General features: G+C 41.6%; 2 protein-coding genes across 11 annotated transcripts in view; one reads left to right on the top strand and one right to left on the bottom strand.

Moving 5' to 3' along the window:
- Positions 1 to 14,487, top strand: part of LOC307036401 (uncharacterized protein) — a 32,092-nt gene extending 17,605 nt beyond the window's left edge. For 5 of the 10 annotated variants that reach the window (XM_079676683.1, XM_079676684.1, XM_079676685.1 and 2 more), the window contains 3 exons: positions 275 to 308; positions 1,850 to 1,886; positions 8,284 to 14,487. In XM_079676683.1, the coding sequence (XP_079532809.1) occupies positions 275 to 308; positions 1,850 to 1,886; positions 8,284 to 8,349 (137 nt within the window). In that variant the 3' untranslated portion in view covers positions 8,350 to 14,487. Of the gene's footprint in view, positions 1 to 274; positions 309 to 1,849; positions 1,887 to 3,503; positions 3,932 to 8,283 lie in introns of those variants that run through there. The other 5 variants (XR_013807347.1, XM_079676681.1, XM_079676679.1 and 2 more) reach the window with 5 other exon arrangements.
- Positions 12,866 to 17,477, bottom strand: rnf114 (ring finger protein 114). The gene is made up of 6 exons (XM_079676666.1): positions 17,286 to 17,477; positions 16,578 to 16,728; positions 16,210 to 16,316; positions 14,784 to 14,898; positions 14,594 to 14,701; positions 12,866 to 14,487 (listed from the first exon to the last, which is right to left on the bottom strand). The coding sequence occupies exons 1-6, from the start codon at positions 17,420 to 17,422 to the stop codon at positions 14,422 to 14,424; spliced, it is 684 nt and encodes a 227-aa protein (XP_079532792.1). The 5' UTR covers positions 17,423 to 17,477; the 3' UTR covers positions 12,866 to 14,421.
- Positions 17,478 to 18,002: the final 525 nt, after the last annotated feature.

The following is an 18,002-nucleotide window of genomic DNA, read 5'->3' as shown; positions in this document are numbered from 1 at the left end:
CTGCATTATTAAGTGTGTATGGAGGGTCGAGTCTCATCATATCTAATTTAATCAGGCTGTCGTATGACTCCCTCTCGTATAGACACGATGCATAAATATGGAATCTTAAATGACTGAGCATTAGGCTAATGCGTTTCTGCGTCCTTGTTCTATATAATGATATAACTTAATCAATCAGTCTATGGGGTATAAAGAGTTGTATGTATACAAATGCACAAAGCAGGGCAATTTTTTTTGCTGAGTATTCTCTTTATGGTTTATCCCCTTCCTTCAGCCCTCATCTCCTCCCGCTGGCATCGTAAAAAAAGGTAGGACCCTCTCAATCATTGGCTCAATCAATGAAGATGATTGGACCAGTGAACAGGAACACATTGGGTTAACACCTCCAACCTGCTCCGCACCTGATGTGACCCACAGCCACCCAGAGTGTGCTCACATCCCATTTGTCACTGCAGTTTTTCCTGGAACAGGGGGATAAGATTGAAAGGGCCGCCATGGAAATATGATTTTCAGTACGCATTGTTAACTCACCGGGGAGAGGCTTTTGCCAAATTCTATCAAAGTGTGCAACTGTGTATTAAATGACTATCAAAAGACTAGCCATCATTTTTCATGCAGTAACCATGGTGTGCACTAGGACTAACCCTTCTGCAATAACAAAGAAGGCTATTGCTATTGATCTGCTGTGAAATGTTTCAGCATCAGATGTGACGGTGCCACTAGAGGCAAGACACTTTTGAATATGGAGTCGTGGTTAGTATATCAGAGGGCTGTGTGGCGCGTGCAGAGGGCCGGGCTAATATAGCTACTTGCTCCATGCACAGATGGAGAGGGGACCCCAGAGTAATTTTCTTCCCACGCTACGATCAAAAGTTAAGCGCTCTGCTGTAGTGATCCATATGGAAGCAGGTGGGCCATGAGTGAGCGAGAGGGGTCCCAGTGGGCGGTGGGTCATGGATCCCAGGCTGACGAAACATCAGAGCGTCCTACAGCAGAGAATGGTGGCTGAATGTGCTCTTCAGTGTGTAGGCAGAGAGCTGGTTAAAGTTTAACCAGCCCCATCCTGTTCTCTGCAACCCTCCGTCAGGCTGCCAGAGCAGGGCCCGGCCCCACAGCCTGCACCCCCACTGACCCCCACCCTGTTAGGGACAGAAGTGATGGATCGCTCCTGTCATTGTGCGCTGTGAGGGGACCGCTGCAAAGAGGGACCCGGACTCCTTGTTAATCTGACCCTCTAAGCCATAGTGGACAACGCAACACATTATGACAACCCCCCCTCCCCACCAAAAAGCAAAAAAGAGAACACATGGCATGTAACTAAACTTGCACGCCTACATATGAGCAAAGACACTCTCTCTTTTCCTTTATATTCAGCCTATTTTCAGCCCCAGCCCCCGTAAACCACGACAAGAATGTCTTAGATGCCGGGAGCGTTCGGTGTGGAGTATAAAAAGAACAGAGAAAGTTGGGCAGAAAGAGAAAAATGAGAGGTGGAGGAGAGAGACGGCGAGCAGCTGTGTGGAGTGACAGGACGCGGTGCAGATGACTAATGGTGCTGGGTGAACTCATGATATTGACGAGTGATCAGTCATGTACTGATGCCATCTCTTCCCCAAACCATGTGTTCACTTGCACTGGGTGTTGCAATGTTGCCGCTGTTTATTTACTGTGTTGATTTTCCAATGTCATGTATAAAAATAAATATTTGCGATGTTACATGGCGAGAGAAAACACAAGTCATTTAAGAGAAAACAAATCACTGTGGATCCTATACAATCAACCTAGCTTTCAAACTAAGTTCATTCATATTAATGTATATTGATAATAATGTATTTTTCTAATTCACTAGGTCAGAAGAAGGCTTCCAAGCAGAAGAGATATCATTAGTAAGTATATTTTAATTTGTTCACCTCATTATAAAAAAGCAGCAGTGATTCAGCAACCTTTTTTCTTAAGACAAGCAAATGAAAAATAGATAATGGCTTTAATATCTGAAGAAGGAAAGTCCATAGCGATGACAAAATAAAGAAAATAATTCTAATTTGTAATGATTACAAACATTGATTATTACATGTTTCCCGCGGGATGAGCTGGCAAAGTACATTTTACCGGTTTGTTAAGGGAACAGGATGTCAAGCCCTCACAAGGAAATGTAATGATGCGGAGGACATGGGTCAAGTTTACCATTTGCAGGAAAAAATAATCTTGAATCTGTTTTACTACGTCCTGTGACAGAGGGGGTCAGAGCTCCACCCATCTGGGTCTAAACTAGAGACATTGGGTGTCAGTAGGTGACCGAGTGAGAGGGGCTCCATGCTGCCTGAGTGTGGGGACTTGATCACGGATGGACATGTGTGCATGGGTGTGTGGGTGGAGGGGTTGACACACACGCGCTGCACCTCTCTCAGCTGACTCTGAGAATATGTTTGCGTGGGACAAGTCCACCAAGACCCATCCATCAACCCGGTCCAAATACGCCCTGCGCCACTGTTGACACGGGGTTAACAACTTGACACTGACAGAGGTGGGCGAGGCCCGCGGCAGAATGGAGACCCAGACAGAAAGAGAGATGGATTGGACTGTGATCGACATTCAATTTGAATATTTGAAAATATTTCCGTTTAGTAGGAAATTGAGTACATTCTGAAGTGTACACGGAGCTGGACAAGTGCGTTTGATTTTCCAGTGTGTTGTACACAGAAACACTGATCAAAACGGTTTGCACACAACCTGCATCCATATCCGAGACTGTTCAGTGCAGCAGAAGTAAAAACAAGCAGCTGTGTGACTTCTCTTGACCTTGTCCTTACTTTAGAGAATTGCGTTGGGCCTAAAGAGACAAGCTCGTCAACTTGGCTGCCAGAGATGAGTTATGTTGGAATTGTTCAAGAAGACATTAAAGTTCCTTCCTCTCAGTAATCACTGTGCATTATTACACATTAAACATGCACTAATGTACAAGTCATAAATTCTGCGGTAAAACAACAACCAGAAAGTGATTCAAAACTTTTAGGGAGCATTGATTTAAAAACTACTTTGCGGGCTATGTGGAAAAAAACACTAGCTTGAATAAAGTTGTAAATCAGGGGCAGACGAATCGGTTGGGATGCCGGGAAAGTTCCCGTCCAATCGAGGCCGAGAATGCAAAGTACATCTCTGAGTGGCTGTGGCAGGGATGCAGGTGGAGGAAAGCGCAAGGGAAATGTAGCGTAATCTCAGCCTGAGCCACGTTATCGGCTGGGCTTTTTAACACAGGGGCCAATTTAATTGCACTTAAAGCAGAATGGCAGAACATCAATCTTGATGAGTGGATCTGCATCACTGTTCTCCCAGGCCAATCTATCACTATCTATGCCTCTGGGTAGCCTCCCCCAACACTAACGCACTCATACATGCCCATACTCCCTCGCTGTCCCATCTGCACGTTCCCATCATGCTCTTTTTCTATTCACTATATTTTTACAAAACCATACATTTCTATATCTATTATTTGAATCTCACAGCAAGTGAGAGTAATCCATGATACATAAAACAGTATTTCCACCTTAAAGTGAGGTTATTCTTCTATGGAGGACAAGTCTGGAGATTTTCTACGAATCTGTTCTTGTCATCAAACCCTGTATTTTGCACTTCAGTTAATACTGAGGATATACCATTTTTTAAAACTTATTGGAAATAAACTTTTTATCTGAAAGTCAGGCTGGATTATTTACTAAAACAGCAGGATACTGTCATGTCATGCAATGTTTAAAACCCGAAATGATGATGTATTTGCCTGGGATTACTTTGAGGGGTGTGTATTGAATGAGGGGCCATGTGCATTGTAAAAAAATGAACAATAAGGGAGTATTCAGATAAATAAGCTATATAAGGTTTCTTTCAATACTTGTTAGTAGGAGTCATTGCTGGTTTTGACATCTCCAATTGATTTGTTGCCAATAAGAGCTGGAAAAAAGAAGCTGAATAGAATCAGACGTATTCTTTAATACATTCCATGTCCTGTAGGAAACAGAGCAGTGTTCACATGTATCCTTGAAATGTCAGAGCTGCATGTGAAAATCTTTATTGTGGCGTCTAATTCTAACCATTCATTCAATTTAAGATTTGTAGAAAGTTGTGGTAAATGTCAGGGCAATGGTGCAATATTCAAATCGCAGGAATCACAATATTTGTTAAATATAATAATATTTATTTTGGAGATGCAGCCTATAAAAATCATATTCTACAGACTTATGATAATATTGACATAGTACTGATATAGAATTTCTCCAGAAATCTAAAAATGATGATTGACTGCAACCAGTCAAAAATGTCATGTATTTTTCAATAATAATTAGAACATTTATGCAAAATAACCAGTCCCTGTTTTAAGTGAACCCAATATCAGTCAAATTAATCACAATTAGTTGCAGCCCTAGTGGATATATGCTACAAAACATCAACTAAAAGCCAGCACAGTTTCACATTAACTGGTGGAGTAAATGCAGGGGAAATAGATATACACATTAGGGCTAAAGCCAATAGTTCCGTGGTTAGGGAACAGTAACTACCTCCTGTGCCATCAGCATCTTGAACTCTTAGTGGTCGTGCAACACTTAAATGCAGAGAGTATGGCTTCATCAAGGCCGTAAAGCATAAAGAGGACGTATCTAGCGCTGAACGCTAGGGACAGAGCCGATAGAGGAGTAATGATCCCTTAATGTGGTGGCCTGTCTCTCTCAACCTCACGCACTCTTTCTGCCCCTCCTCCTCCTCCTCCCCTACTGCTACATTAGCAGGGATAATAAATGAGACTCCGGCATCACAAGCATAAACTTTTTATGACCCACCTAACCAGCCTTATCAAATGTGGATGTGATTACTTCGCCAGGTGACAGATGGAGAGATGGATGGACAGAAGTGGAGGGAGAGATTGAATGCAGATGCATTTCTAGTGGAAATAAATAATTATTTAATATTGTGTACACGAAGGAGTGATGAGTGCAGAAAAGTAGGAATAGGAAGTGTTAAAATAAAGGATGAGGAATAAAAAATGAGAGTAGAATGAGGGGGGGTGAGGAGTGGGAGGGTGGGTGTGTCCTGAGTGGTGCTCTGGGTAGCTGCTCTGAATGGATGGTAAGATGGAGTGGACAGGTTGTATGGGCCCAGTGAAAGGAGCCTTTCTCCTCTACATGATAACTTTGATCTCTCCTGTTTCCACACACCAGTCAGCAATATTGTTAAGCAGCAGTTGGTTAATACTTTAACCGAGTCCTGGTATGAAGACGAAAGGAGGAGGGTACTCCCAGCCCCCCACTCCCCCCCCCCCCCCCCAAACCTCCATTCCTTTTTCCGTTACGACTCAGACTCCAATTTCAATTTACTGTATGTTAAACAACACATTACATTTAAGGAATCAAACAATTGTTATTTTCTGCTATTGCCCATGTCTGTAATGTTATCAAGAGATGATATGATATTACATTGGAAAATAAATGAATGAAAATAACAATAGCAAATGTTGAAATATAAAGTTATGGAATTCAAGCTAATAGATAAAAGAAAGAAGTAGCAGAAACATATAAATGTCAACAAGAATATATAAATATAGTTATGGAATGTATAATATGAATATAGTTTATTCTATTACAGACTGTAACTCATAATCAGATGTAAAGGAAAGACACTTGGCTGCCTTTAGTTGTACCATTTTAGATACTTGTGATACTGAAGAAAAAACGATTTAACTCTATAGCACAATTTGTTTATGCATCACCACAACATGAATGCTAAAGTTCAATATAAATGTAATGCCCTTGCTGTCATTTTGACTGCAATGGACTGGTGACACTGTGGAACATTGCACTAAAAATGTGAAACTAGAAATAATGATCACATCATTCCCCATGAAGTTATTCTATACTCTGCTGAGATTCAGGACTCTTCAAGTCGAGGAATTTCCTCCCAGTAACTAGTGTGCCATGTTATCTGAATGACTGATAGCGTGGATGCATGCTAAACATGTTTGACATGTAGTTTTTGTTCTCCCTCATTAACGAACGGCCCGAGTATGAAGAGATCAGATTAAAGGTAATTAAAATGACAAAAACACACCATCACTCCTAATGTAGCAGTAATGACGGCCTAAGTGTAGCTGAATGCCAGCCCCCTCCACCTGTTTTTCCTCTCTGTTCCTCCCTCCGCTTATCCCTCTCTTCAGCTCAGCTGTGGCTGCAGAATCATTAACCTGGCTCTGTGAGTAGGATGTGCTGACAGAACACTCTGCTATTGTGCTTCCTGTCATCTTCAGGAAATCAGGGCTTCCCCCTGCTGTCGAGGTAAAGCACCACCGGGTGATGAGCGATGCCAATCTCTCTCTTCGTTCCTCCTTTTATTTTGTTCTTCTGTTTCTATGTCTTAATGTCTTTCTTCAAAAACTGCTTGCACGTAAAAAAACAATCCTTTAGTGAAATATCCATGACCAATCTGAGATTCAGCTGAGCAAATAGACCACATTCAAATAAATTCAAATAATAATACAATAATTATCAAATCTATACTTTGACTTTTAACTCATTTAAATAAATGAATAATAAGGATAGTATATTCAAAGTATCAACAAATGAGAAGGAACATTACAACTAACAATGAAAAGCTTGTTTCTATAGTTGAACTATTGCATTGGCTTGCATGGTATTATCAGGTGTTCCTATAATTTAGTGTGTGTGTGTGTGTGTGTGTGTGTGTGTGTGTGTGTGTGTGTGTGTGTGTGTGTGTGTGTGTGTGTGTGTGTGTGTGTGTGTGTGTGTGTGTGTGTGTGTGTGTGCGCTGGTGTTAGTGATGGAGTGGGTATGCTCTGTCATGAGCAGCACCGAGTTGACGCTTCCTTTACATGGCAGCTGCAAGGCTCCAGTGATGTATCAGAGTCAGCAGAAGCATTGATCAGAACTGGGGTTAATCATTGCTCCGGGAACCTAGAGGAGATAGAGGCTGCCTGGGGAGAAGTAAGCCAGGCGAGTGGGCGGCTGCACCACAGGAGGCCTGCCGCTCTACAGTAAAGGAATGCTGGCAGGAGGACATAACCACTTCTATGTTTATTTCACTGTCCAACTATCAGCTGTTCATAATAACAAGAGGTTCAGCACAAGTTTATGTATGCTTGGGCGTGTGTGTGAGTATGCATGGAGAGAGGGAGGGAGGGGGCTGATGGGACCAGCAATGTAATCCCCTTAAATGGACGGACTTCCGAAATGTGGGCAATGTGATGCCGGATCTGTTCTGTGTCTACTCAGCAGTACCCATTCACTCCCCTGAGCTGGGGAGTTAATAATTCAAAAGAGAGATGGGGAAAGAGGCCATAGGCCTGAGTGACAACATGGAGAGTATAGCAGGAGATAGAGAACAGTGCAAGTATGGAAAAAGAGACCATAAAGGAATGGAGACAAACAATGTAGAAACAAATTAATCAAAGTAATATTGCAAAGGGCAACTTTTTCACTTTGGAGAAAACTGACCCACAAACTCTTCCACCAACACCTTTCCCTCTATTTGGTCTCCCCCTCCTCTCCCTACCCTTCCTTGTGAACTGCCGTCACACTATCACTGTTGCCAACATCAAAGTCCAGGATGCTATCTTCAAGAAGCACACATGAGGATAAGAAGGAAACACACGTGGAATAAGTAGTGGCATAGATAAACAAACAAGCCTGCACACAAACACACTTTTGCACATGCACAGATACTTGAAGGAATGTCAGAAATGCCAGTAGGAAGGATGAGGGGCAATGGGAATACAAGGAGGTCCATCTCCTCAGAGGGGAGGAAAAACAGGGCAATAAAACCGTCATGTCAAGCCAAGAATTTGCTGATGGCACACATACATATACGCAAGTTCAGAGAGACAAAAGAGAATCTGTCAAGCAGATAAAGCCATCACTTCTCCTTTTCATCTGGTTTAGTCCAGAGGCGTCCCCCTTTCACCTCTCCTCTGCCCTTCCAACACTTGTCAGGCAAGAGAGTCATTAATGTTTAGCTGGGCAGTGATGGCAGCGCTGACAGCACTCATCTGTCTAAGGAGACAAGATGAGAGAGAGGGACAGCCCATCAAAGGATGCCACTTAAAGAGTGAGAAGGAGATTTGAGGGAGGGAAAAAATGTAAAACTTTAGGCTGGATGAGCAGGGAAGAAACCAATCCTTCTTTGCAAAGTTAAAGGTTACGTCACCAAGGTGGGCTATAAAATGATGCTATTGTCATTTCCATCCTCCCCTTCCCTTTCTGTCTCTCCATCTATCCACCTACACAGCCCCCATCTCCCCTCCCCTCCCCTCCATGTGCTTGTCAGCAGTTTGATTCAATACCTGCAGGTTAGTTACTCATTGAGCTGAGGAGGGACCGGAGCCGATGGAGGTGTATGGGCGCCTGTCTATGGGCAGCCACTGGTGGTTGGGGGCTGCTGTTTGATTGACAGATCTGCCAGCGTCGTCCATTCCTTCCTGTAAAGACACAAGACACAAAGCACAGGAAGTGGAGGGAGGTAAATAGCTTTGAATATGAATGGTACACTGCAGGGGCGGTTAATAATTGGGAAGTGTTGGACTATTAATCTGAGAGACAAGGCGATGTTGGGTTTCGTTGTTGTGCGCTGCTGTAGCTTTGACAGCAAACTGTACGGCCTTCACTTCTGGATAAACAGTTTAAGTGTCTCCTGATGTTTCCCACAAGCTATTCACAGTAATATCACAACCACAATAACGATTTGCAGTACTTTAATAATGCCATTATACTGTTATTCACTTTCAAGCTCTGATGGACCTGTAATGAAACACTAATGCCATTAATCTGAATTTCAAAGAACAAGCTTTCTCAAGTTTCTAATCTATTCCATTTGACTCTTTATGCTGCATGTGTTCTGTGCATTTTATATTCACTACTTACTCATTGATAGCATGATAACTTCTGTTTGTCTTCCAAAATAGATCTGTTAGGATGTTTATAAGTATTTGTGCTAAGTGAACGTGTCCAAATATATATATATTGTGAGTGCAATGCAATAAATTAGTGTTTCCCTCCATCTTTCCAGATATGTCAGAAGTTAATGGAGAAGGTGCTTTGACTGCCGTGACAAGTTAAGTAGAGGGAGCGGGACCATTGTCTTCCAAATCAGCTGTCAGTGTGTTTCTGCTGTCAGCAGTTTAACTCATACCTGCCTGGTTAATCATCGACCTGCACTGAGCTGCGAGCTGCTGGAGGTGTACGGCCCACCGCCAGGGACCCCCATCATCGCCACAACAGGACAACATCTGATTGACAGATTAGCAAGCAATGGCGCTTTTTCAAAGAAAGACCGGGGGGAAACAGGATGGAGAGTGGTGATTGGAATTGAAGGAAACTCTAAGATGAAAAGTGAGGTATAGGAGGTGTGTGGGAGTGGTGTACTGAGGAATATAAAGATATAAGATGGTTTACTTTGATAAATACATTGGTAAAATGAGTCATTTACAGGACCGTACAGTTTTACTGTATCAGTGTGTTTGATGGGCAGATAAAACCTCTCTGACCAGTCAAAGCAGATCATGTATAACTTTCTCAACTGTTAAAATAATTGTGTAGTTATAAAACAAAAAATCTAACAATTTCCTCATGGCAGGCAGTTTTCCCTCAAGGCATGCCGTACCAGGAAGGCTAAGGATGGAGAGCGGAGACAAATAATTAGGCTTCCTTTGAAAGGGAAATTGCCTCCCCTATTGGACATTAATGCTGCTACAACCACAGTTTGTTCCCCCCCCCTGATAAGGTTATCCCCACTCTAGTCATCTCCCCCTCCTCTGATTCCCTCATGCACGCCCGCTGAGGTTTGATTTCAAATGGAAAAATTAATGGGAGAATAATAGCCTTGGGCTTTGCTCTCTTCCACACACACATCTTAGTTGCTTTACAGGGGTATCGTGAGGGGGAGTGCAAATCAGATCCTCTTGCCTCACTTGGCAAATGCTGTTCCATTGTGGCACACGCACACGCACACGCACACACACACAGTGAATGAGCACACACATATACACCAGGGAAATGCCCCCACCCATAGTTTACACCTTAGAGGGCTTAACTTTCAAATATTAGTACAGTGGCTGTGCGGATTTCAAATAAATAAATAAATGAGGAAGCAATGATTAGCAATTCTCCTGATAGTTATACCGATGCGTTTTATTTTCACTTCCATGACAATATTTCTGCAGAAACATTGATTCTGAGAACTTTCCAAGCTTTAACTCCTACAACTGGCATGAGGAATTTCCCCCTCTTTGTTTTGCAGTGATTCAGGGAGTCACATAGAAGCTTCTAAAGGAATTCAAAGTCCCTGGCTTGGGAAAACACAAGAAAGAAAAATAGTAATTCTTCTCTTTCAATATAAATTATTTGATTTAATGAACAAAGTAGACATTGTGCAGGAGTAAAGACAAACTGTGTTATCCTTATTATTCTGAGTGCTTCTGGCATAATGTTGGCAAATTTTAGGGGGCACAAAATTAGATGCACAAAAGCACACACACCCACACACACACAAGATGTGCAAGTTTCACTTCGCTGATACAGTGCCAAGCAGGTTGCAGGCATTATTAAATCAAAGTTAAGTCTTGTTGCTCTTAGGCTAGCAACACGTGTGTGTGTGTGTGTGTGTGTGTGTGTGTGTGTGTGTGTGTGTGTGTGTGTGTGTGTGTGTGTGTGTGTGTGTGTGTGTGTGTGTGTGTGTGTGTGTGTGTGTGTGTGTGTGTGTGTGTGTGTGTGTGTGTGTGTGTGTGTGTGTGTGTGTGTGTGTGTGTGTGTGTGCGTGTGTGTGTGTGGCGCTAGGGTAGGGGGTCGGTTGTTAAGAGTTTAAAAGCGGAAGAGGAGTTGGTGTAGAACCAGTATTGATGTCGGGGAAGCCCACTGGCACTTTCTGTTCAAACATTTGAGAGGACCGACCCGCCCATGCTGCAGCGCCCGGGTGGCAGGATTCCCGCTCTTCCTGTTTCTCCTGACTTTGAGGAATTTTACGGTGAACAAACTCCCAGTGCTCCTCTCACACTCCCCACACCTCATCACAGATACCTGCCTCAGCAAAACTAGAAAGAGATAGACCAAATGAGAGAGAACTTTCCAGGCATTTTGAGGAGTTCCTAACTAATCCCTTTCTGTGTATCATATAGGCCTATAGATACATTTCCTCTATAAACCAGGTGATGGATACAAGTCAATCCTGATGATTTCTACCAGACTCACTTTAATATTTGCCCCTCTATTCTCTCTGAGTAAAAGGCAAACTGCATGGCTGATAGGTGTGATAGGGCCTTAGAAAAAACATACATTTGAACAAGGTCCAAAACCTTTGGAGACTGCTGCCAAAATCAAGCAAAAGACAGAGAAAATATTCTCTTATGACTCATCTCTATTCTAAATAAAAATGTTAACAATATTGATGGAATATTTACTTTTTTTCTGTGACTGTTCAAAAAGTTATAGTGATAATTAGTTTAGAGAGCGGCCAAGGGGGCATAAACCTACAATCTCAGGGATGCTGAATTTCAAGAGGTAGAAAGAGAGGTCTAATACATTGAAAGAAAGGCTGTCTAGGGTGGAGTGATGGTGCGACACACTTCTAAAACAAGCCACCGTCCCCGTGCCTCTCACAGCGTGCCTGTGGGCACATGTAGCATTAATTGCTGCCTCCACAGAGCCTGCAGACTGCACACACTATCTATTGCACGCATCAAAGAAGCCACACGCTGAACTTTATGAAATTTTTATTTAATGTGTTCACTTCTCTTCCTCCTCTTTTTCTTCCTTTTCCCCACCTTGGCCCCCCTTTCCCTTTTTAGCTCCGCCACCAAACAGACAAGAAAGACTTCTCTCTGCCATGTTTTTCAGCTCGACTTCCTTCCTGCCCAGAAGCGCTCGAGTATCTCGTTAGTTCTCTCACAGCTAACATCTCTCCTCTATCTGCCAGGAGCAAAAAACCTGATCGGGGTGGGGGGGGGGGGGGGGGGGGGGGGGGAAATAAAAGAGAAGAAAAGAGAAGAAAGGGGGGACTACATCAAGAAGTTTGGTGGGTGAGATCTCCACAGAGCTAGGTGAGAAACTGTAATATCATTTAGATACAGTAATTACACATACAAGAAACAAACAAAGGAAAGAAAGGAGATGAGAGGGGTTTCTCTCCCTGTGGACGATATACACCGAAGGGCCTTAGTTTCATCATAACCTTAGCATAGATACAAGTACATGCTAAAACACATTGCAATATCATTGTTGTAGTGATGCATCCCTGCACAGATCTCTAATACACAAACAAAGGTTGGCTTATTTCACATAGTCCACAATGAGTTATTTTCACTATCACAAACCTTTTGCCCTGGGCCTGATTATGACAACAGAGCAAATCCAGACTTTAGATTGATGCACCCTGCACATTACCTCCCTTTTAACTGCTCTCTCTCACTCACTCACTCACTCACTCACACACACACACACACACACACACACACACACACACACACACACACACACACACACACACACACACACACACACATTGTGGTCATCAATCAAAGCAGCAAGTGTTGTTTCTCCCCCCACACGTCTCATACACACAGGTATAAATCACTGCGCCTGATTTCTGGGGCCAGGGTTTAAATAATTAAAGAGCTTTAATTTATCAGGATTTAGCACCCCTTAACAGCAGGGCTGACAAAAGAGAATGAGAGATATATTGAGAAAGAAAAAAGGTCATTATACATGAGAAACAGACAAAATTATTACAGATTTTACTGGAGAGGAAAACAGACATCTAGGGCTAAGTGGCACCAAAGACTACGTGAAAAGGCATTAAGGTTCTGTCTCGAGCTACTTGATCTGGGTGTATTAACATTTATTTACCTGTTGGTAAAAGACAAATGCAATGCAACCATGTGTGAATATTTGCACTATTGTATATGGTTGATTTGTGACAGTTACAAGTCATTGAAAAAAAAAAACAGTAGGTAGACACAATCCAATTTTTCAGAATTGAAATTAAAAACATCCAGCAAACATCAAGCAAAGTCAAACAAAATGTTCTTGTAAGTGTACATGCTGCCAGTTTTTTGAGAAATATAAATAATAAACATGTTGATTTTGTATTTAAGAACTGTAGCGTCAGTGTTGTTAAGAAATATGAAAACCAGCAAAACAAACTGAAGTGTTTTGGGGATGAAGCTACCAAGACACTGGGCATTAAAACACAAACTACTGTAATAACATTTAAAATTCTGAAGTGATGTCACGTCATGGACTGTCTAAAAGCTAAGTTATGGTTATAACAAATATCCCCACTAAAACCTCTAAAGATCAGTGACATTTTTGTATGCTGCATATAAAACCTAAGCTGGAGAACAACACATTGAGTACAGCACATTTATAGAAGGAAATCTGTGTTGAATTATGTCTTGAAAGAAGCCACAAGGCTGGTGGGAGCCAGTGGATGTCATGGATGGTGGAACTCTACTGCCCCCTTATGGCCAATAACATGCAACAGAAAATCTAATTCGAATTAAAAATCACAAAACTGACCAATAATGACACACTAATGGTCTCCTATTTGCATCTTTTGGTTCACTGGATGAACTATTAGCCCTAAGAGATTAGGAAGTCAGAAACAAGATCTACCAGCAGGCACAAAGACATAAGGGAGAAACATTACAATAACGCAAACAGCCATCATTTGGCTTTGTTTGACCCTCTTATTATTTATTCTTTCCAGTAGATCTCTGAAAACAGAATGAACATACACTCTCACACAAACTATGCTAGAAACAGCATAAAAAAAGAAAGAGCTTCCATCTGCTATTAATTCAACAAAAAACCCTTCTCCACTTTCGAGAGTAAACATGCAGAGTCACTCTTTAGTAGACTATTATATAATATTGATAACATTACTTGACCACCTCACTGAGTGAAGTCTTTCGTTTGCTGGCAATAGTTAGCCACCTAGTGGTCGAACCCTCTTATAACATCAAGTATTGACGACAGGGACATTTAATTACAACTTTGGAAGTTTTTGGCTATATGACACTGTGCCATCAATGAACAAACAGCTTGAACAAACAAAATTCTGTAGATATTTAACAAACTATCAAGTCTACCGACTCAACTGGGGGGAAGATAAGAGTTTATCACACCAGAAACACAGTATCACTCCTAAGTACAATATGCTTTTTAACCATATTGTATGATTTATTTTCTGATTAATAAACCTATAAATCAATAGCAACAATACCAATTGTCCTGTGACACTGATCACCAAAAGTAATACACTACCACCCCCCCCTTGAAGGATGAACAAAGTTTCAGTGTGTTAATCTGTTTTTTCAAGACTTCCCATCACCATCTTCCCATCACTGGATTCCTGCTCAGGATTGTTATTCACACTTCAATTGTCCATCAGGGAGCGCTGTAGAGCTTCCTGGATCATTGTGTGCTCATCTGTGGAGTAGTCCTACAAAGACATGGGCGTAAGGAGAGAAGAAAACAGAACCAATGAGGAAACTCATCGTTAACATCACAAAGATAAACTCTAGGCAATGTTTAAGGCCTTAACTTACAACAAAGGTGTCATAGGAGAATGTGTGTCTGATCTTCAAGTGCTGGAAAAAGTCAGCACTCCTGTAGCTAGGGTCCCCCCAAGGCATTGAGGCACAGATGGGACACACCTGAACAAACAGTCAAATTAATAATGCATCTATAAACAAATTAACCCTAACTTATTCCAACATTGTAGTGTAGATTTCCTACCACTTGTCGTGTATCACGACCATGCTGGGAAGTGCAATGTTCGACCAGACCGTCCTGATCGAGGTTCTGGCAGTTGCAGTATGGGCAGGTGAAGGTGAAGCGATTTGGTACTGGACTGTAGGAAATATACAGAAACAATAAAATGTGTTACACCACTGATTCTGTATTTGAACATGGAGAGCAGATGTAGCTCTCCTTGCTAATATGAATCAAGCTAAAACCATGTGTACTTGTATTTGCTGCCGAACTGGTGACTCTCAGAAACTGAGCCTTTAGAGCAAAGCATGGCTTTGACAAATAGTAATCACAAAAATGTAACATTGTTATAATAAACATAGTAGTATTGACCTAGCTAGTGGGGCCCACAAATAGAAACTCACATGCACTTATCGGCACTAAAATGCTGACATGGCGCTGCAGGTAGAGAAGCTTGGATTAAAACACAGATAGAGGAGCTGAGTCTTTACTCAGGTAGGCAGCACTCCACCATATATGTAGATGTCAAATCGTTTCTCTGCTGCTAATTGAAAATTGAAAACCTGTATGTCAAGGTAAATATAACAGCCAAATAATTAACCCTTATGCATTATAAAACCTTAAAATAATTAATCCTTGAACATGTGCAAACTAAAGTGAGAATATTGACATCAATAAAGTCAAAACTAAACTACATTCAAATTATAATGCTAGGGAAATAAGGAAGCTGGACAGGCAAATCTACTGAAAACTCATAATGGGGTCCAAAAATTGTTATTGTGTTAAAAGGTTTAACAGAATAAATCATTATTGATGCCTTTCTCACAGCATAGCTACTTTCTTATGGGTTCACCCTTCAAGCAGAACAATCTGTTTACAATAGGATGTGGTATATGTAAATACAACTTATCCCTTACTCATGCAGACGATTTAGTTGGAGAATGCACAAGTGTTGAAAGTTATTCAAAGAACCAGTTTTAGGCACGTGTTGTAATGGCTCCATCAGACTGGATTGTTAAGTTTCCTCCACCTCTACAGTGATAGGGGTGAGGAGAAATGCTGTTCACAACTTCTAGATAAAACTAAAACAGCAGAATCCAGGTTATAAAACACCAGTCTTTTCCTATAAGGTATTTAATCTTACAACACAACACTTTGTCTCTGATAAATGTGTTAAAGAAATACAACACCCAAGTCATCCTGGGCAGATCCCTCTCCTTTGCGCCCCACATCAAAAACATCAGCAGGACTGCATTCTTTCACAAACTAAACCTATCCAGACTCCGCCCATCCCTGTCTCAATCCAGCACTGAAGTTCTGGGTCATGCATTTATAACATCCCTTATAGACGACTGCAATGCTTATTATATATGTTTATTATGGAGGCCATAGGGAGTTAGTGAGTAACTTCAGCCAGGGCCAGTGTTCTACTATTGGCCCTCTATCTTACCTAATGATGACAGGCTGGTTCTGGGCAGTGGTCCTCACTCCCTCCTCAATATACTCCTGGTATTTTGAGCAGGAAGCTGTATGGCCTCTCATCTGAGAAAGACCAACCTGGATAGTATGAAAAAACACATCAGCAAGTGCACAATCAAAATGATACACTTCTCAATGTTTTGAAACTGCAATTCTCTCACTGTGTCAATGTATAAATACTGACACTCAGACTTAGACTCAGTATCGATAAAGTTTGGACATTTGTAGTTATGATATCCTTGCATGTTTTGCTAATCAAATTCACAACAAACCAGCAAAGGTCATTCAGATGCCATGAGTGTTAGAATTTTTGAATGTGTTAACTTTTGCATGAAATACCTGTGCTCCACATCCTTTACATGCAGCCACTGATGATTGGATGACGGCCTCTAGGTCAGCAGCTTTAGTCCAGTGGCCGAGCCCGGCCCGACACACAGCACAAACGGGTTTCATTGGACGCAAACACTCCTGCAAACAACTCTGACAGAACCTGCCAAGAAAGGGGTGAATAGTGTAAAGATGAACCAAGTAAGGGAAACAAGACATTGCAACTCTGATCCATTTTAGATCTGGTATCTATTTACAAGTGTCTACTATTTATAGGCTCCCATTTCAATACAGAAACAGATGCTTTCGATTGTTAGAAGATCCATATACAGCTATCAACTAGAGCTTCCTGTAAGTCCTATGGAAAGTCCCCACCTCAAGAGGGCGCAGGGACTTGTAGTTCTTTAATGTGATTTGGTGCGTCCAAGCAATGGGGATCGAAACTACAACTCCCAGGTGATGTCGCCTCTTTGATGTAAACAAAACTGAAACTGGTTTAGCCAACTGGCATTGGTTTTAGCAAATATACAAGTAAGCTGAATACAATTATAGGATCATAACAAAAACAGTAGCACGCATGTCCAATGTTTGCAACTCTGGTGGCAGGACATGTTTAAAACTATCCTTTCCGCACAGTATGTTTACCTCGAACCTTTGCATCGCTAGTGTTCGAGCAGGGTTTAGGGGAGGACGATCGAGATATAAAGGCAAAATACTCACGTATGACCGCATTGTGTCGTTACGGGACTGTCGAATATTTCGAGACAAACTGGGCAGAGGAATTCTGACACGTCGCTGCTCCCATCAGAGACGTTCTTCTTGTGCTGTGCTGCACTAAACCCTCCGAGCATCGCCATTTCTTTTCTTCACTGTCTGTCGGTCCCCCACCGACCGTTCACGTAACGACGTCATCAGATTCTAGGTCTTTTTTAAGGAAGAGGGCGGAGTTATCACTAAAAGTACAACATATGACAACATTTTCAAAATATTATTGTGTATTAGTTACAAAGCCAACATCCTAAAAAGGTAGATAAATAAACGACTACTGATTTTAAAAATCAATTGATCTGCTATTTTTTTCAAATGTAAAAAAGTATAGTCCTACATTTAAATCAGAATGAGAAGTCCTTTATTTATCCAGTTGATTAATGCACATGTTAAATAGATTTAGACGGCATTCAAGTAGGCTATTGTGCGCAGAATTTTGTGGTACCCTACTTATACTACTATATACTATTTTATGTTGTATGTCATCCTTATTGTTGTTCTGTTGTTTTTATGTTACATGTGTAACTAATGTCCTGCAGGTCATCCTTGAAAAAGAGATCTTTTGATCTCAATGGGCGTTCACCTGGTTAAATAAAGGCTACAAACAAACACTACTTAAGTATTTATTTTACTTTTTTTTAGGCTACTCCATTAGCCTACACCTTGATT

This window comes from Notothenia rossii (assembly GCF_949606895.1).
Source record: "Notothenia rossii genome assembly, chromosome: 4".
Classification (NCBI taxonomy): Eukaryota; Metazoa; Chordata; class Actinopteri; order Perciformes; family Nototheniidae; genus Notothenia; species Notothenia rossii.
The sequence above is the reverse complement of the archived record's forward strand: the minus strand, read 5'-3'. Positions and strand labels throughout refer to the sequence as shown.

Coding starts and splice junctions, on each gene's coding strand:
- rnf114 (XM_079676666.1), bottom strand. CDS start 17,422: ATGGCGATGCTCGGAGGGTTTAGTGCAGCACAGCACAAGAAGAACGTC. Junction 14,899..16,209: donor AACCAGCCTGTCATCATTAG/GTAAGATAGAGG, acceptor TATTTCCTACAG/TCCAGTACCAAATCGCTTCA. Junction 14,488..14,593: donor TCTCCTATGACACCTTTGTT/GTAAGTTAAGGC, acceptor ATGTCTTTGTAG/GACTACTCCACAGATGAGCA.